General features: G+C 40.5%; 1 protein-coding gene across 1 annotated transcript; it reads left to right on the top strand.

The window, feature by feature from the left end:
* Positions 1–252: 252 nt before the first annotated feature.
* On the top strand, positions 253–1846 carry LOC111778337 (ammonium transporter 1 member 1-like). Its single transcript, XM_023658094.1, has one exon. The coding sequence runs from the start codon at positions 298–300 to the stop codon at positions 1807–1809; it is 1512 nt and encodes a 503-aa protein (XP_023513862.1). The 5' UTR covers positions 253–297; the 3' UTR covers positions 1810–1846.
* Positions 1847–3561: the final 1715 nt, after the last annotated feature.

Raw genomic sequence — 3561 nt, 5'->3', positions numbered from 1 at the left:
ATTGCGTTATTGATCGAGTCATATTTGAATGGTTCTATGCAAGAAACCTAAACTCGAGACCCATCAATTGTGTCGATGGTAAATGTAACTCAAGACCCATCAAATTTTTTTTTAATAAATTGACTTAAAATTTATATAATTTTAAAATATGGAGAGAAAAAAAAAACCAAAATAATAATAATGACATCACCATGGTGTCGATGCGTCTATAAATGTCGGATCAATATGTAAATAATCACACGCTCTGTTTCTCTCCAGCAGAGAGACTTCCTTGCTCTGTTTTTTGAGTTTTCAAAAATGGCGGCTCCAAACTGCACACTGACTTTGGCTCAGCTCCTCGGCCCCAATGTCACGAACTCCGGCGCCGCAGCCTCCTTCATCTGCGATCAATTCTCTACAACCACCACCAACTTCTCCGACACCAAATTCGCCGTCGACACCGTCTACCTCCTCTTCTCCGCCTACCTCGTCTTCTCTATGCAACTCGGCTTCGCCATGCTCTGCGCCGGCTCCGTCCGTGCTAAAAACACCATGAACATCATGCTCACCAACGTCCTCGACGCTGCCGCCGGCGGCCTCTTTTACTACCTCTTCGGCTTCGCCTTTGCCTTCGGCAGCCCCTCCAACGCCTTCATCGGCCGCCATTTCTTCGGCCTCAAGTCAATCCCCTCCGCCACACCCACCCCCACCGATTATAGCTTCTTCCTTTATCAATGGGCTTTCGCCATCGCCGCCGCCGGCATCACCAGCGGTTCAATTGCCGAGCGGACCCAATTCGTTGCCTATTTGATCTACTCCTCTGTTTTGACCGGCTTTGTTTACCCGGTGGTTTCCCACTGGTTTTGGTCTCCAGACGGTTGGGCCAGCCCCTCCCGGTCCAATGGAAATCTCTTATTCGGAACCGGAGTCATCGATTTTGCCGGTTCGGGCGTGGTTCACATGGTGGGTGGAATCGCCGGACTTTGGGGTGCTTTAATAGAAGGCCCAAGAATCGGTCGGTTCGAAAAAACCGGACGATCCGTTGCGTTACGAGGCCATAGTGCTACGTTAGTCGTTCTCGGTACCTTCATGCTTTGGTTCGGTTGGTACGGGTTCAACCCCGGTTCATTCACCAAAATCCTCGTTCCGTACGGTGTGGGTGATTTCTACGGACAGTGGAGCGCCGTCGGTCGGACAGCCGTTACAACCACCCTCGCCGGTTGCACAGCAGCGTTGACTACCCTTTTTGGAAAAAGAATTCTCTCCGGTCACTGGAACGTCACCGACGTCTGCAACGGATTACTCGGCGGCTTCGCCGCCATAACCTCCGGCTGCTCAGTGGTGGAGCCATGGGCGGCAGTGATATGCGGATTTGTGGCAGCGTTGGTGTTAATCAGCTTGAATAAACTGGCGGAGAAGGTGAAATTTGATGACCCATTGGAGGCAGCACAATTGCACGGCGGGTGCGGCGCGTGGGGTATAATTTTCACAGCATTGTTCGCGACAAAGGAGTATGTGAACGAGGTGTACGGCGGAGAGATCGGGCGGCCACACGGGTTGTTCATGGGCGGCGGAGGGAAGTTGCTGGCGGCGCATCTGATACAGATTTTGGTGATTACTGGGTGGGTAAGCATCACAATGGGACCATTGTTTTTCGGGCTTCATAAACTGAAGCTACTGAGAATCTCGCCGGCGGATGAGATGGCCGGAATGGACATGACACGTCACGGTGGATTTGCTTACGTGTACCATGATGAAGATGAGTCACCAGCGAATGGGGTCCAGATGAGAAGGATTGAGCCAAGGGACACCAGTCCATTTGGAAATTAAGAAATTTACCCCACACTACTAAGTTTTATTGTACGTATTAAAAAAAAAAAAAAAAAAAAAAAAAAAAAAAAAAAAAAAAAAAAAAAAAANAAAAAAAAAAAAAAAAAATCCTGATTCAACTGATTTTTTTTTTTTTTCGAGTATTTTCCTTATATTGATTATTTGTTAATATTTTATCCATAAGTAATCGGGAGTGTTACAGGAATTTCATAGTCTAAAATTATTCATATGATCACTTGAAATATTCACAGGGACAAAATGTGGGTTCTAAGACTAAGGGAATGTACAATAACTACTCATATTCAGGCATATTCTCGTCTAGGTTCTCTAGGGCACATAATCATATATCTAATATAATATTCGTGCCGACAAGGGAATCTAGTCCTTATAAAATTAGTGTCCAACGTTCTCAATCAACAAATTTATGAATACATGAGACGACATGCTGAAGTCCTCATAAAATTAGGACTAATCAAAGTTCACAACATATAAGCGGAAGCTTTAAGCATGATATTGTACTAAACCAAACACAAACAAGTTTCTAGGCTTAACTATATACAACTTAATCAATTAGGTTTATCGTCATGCTTCCTAATAAATATACAACTTGATCAAATAGGCGTACATCATGCTTTCTAATAAATATCCAACTTGATTAACTAGGTTTTTCGTCATACTTCCTGATGGATTTTGCTCATTGTTGTAATCAACGCCTATAAGTATTACTTAGAGATAATCCATGTGGGCACTTATTTTTTTGTAGACTTCTCGAGATAGGTTCGAATCCTGAAGAATTTTCAAAAGTCCCTGAGGGAAAATATTAGAACCATTGAAAATAGGGCAAAAATCAAGTCAAAATGGTGCAAACCTCGAGAAATTAGGTTTTTTGGATTCGGGTCACATCTTACTGATCGGGTTGGGTCAGATTAGTCAAGCGAGTCAGGTTAGGTAAGTAGGTCAAACTAGTTTGGTACGCAGGTTGAATCGAGTAGCATGGGTCAGGTCTTCTTCCTCGCGTTCTCTCTCCCCTAGTCTTACTGTAATCTACAGAAAAAATGAGCCCTCCGTATATGATACGAACCAAGACATTTCAATCATATAATAACTCCGTATATTCTCTCTTCCCTAGTCTTACTGTAATCTGTAAATCAAAATGACTTTTTAAAGCTACGTGTTAAAATAATTTATAATTAGTAATCATTATTAAAACTCTTATTCTAAAATCATATTTTGTATTAAAAAAAATTATATTATATCTTTTTTTATTTGAAAAGAAATTGCAATTAAATATTAAAGAAGAAATAAAATTATCAATCGAGAAATTTTTTTAAATTTAAATTAGTGTTTGAAGGAGTAATTTATGAAGTAATAGATAAATAATCGACAAAAAATATATATTTTTACATGTGTAGAAGTATACTTGACGTTAAAGCGTTTGAAGATTAAAAACGTCTAAAATATTACATAAATAGTCAATGTTGAAACGGGAGATTCTAAGTTGATCGAGTCAACCCCTTGTTTTCTTACCTGATTTTTTAAGACTAACATGTTCGGGGATAATAATACTCGAGCGAGAGTTGCGCTAGCTTCCAACCTGTTTTAAAAAGAAAAATTAATAGATTTGTCTTAAATGAGTGGAAAAATTCAAATTCATAAATAAATTAAATAATTGTGAATAAAAAATAAATATGGGAGATAAGAAATATATGGAAGAGATTGCCTAGAAATGCTAATAATATTATTTTAAAAGTC

Source organism: Cucurbita pepo, chromosome LG17, assembly GCF_002806865.2.
Source record: "Cucurbita pepo subsp. pepo cultivar mu-cu-16 chromosome LG17, ASM280686v2, whole genome shotgun sequence".
Lineage (NCBI taxonomy): Eukaryota > Viridiplantae > Streptophyta > Magnoliopsida > Cucurbitales > Cucurbitaceae > Cucurbita > Cucurbita pepo.
This window is presented reverse-complemented; position numbering and strand designations above follow the sequence as displayed.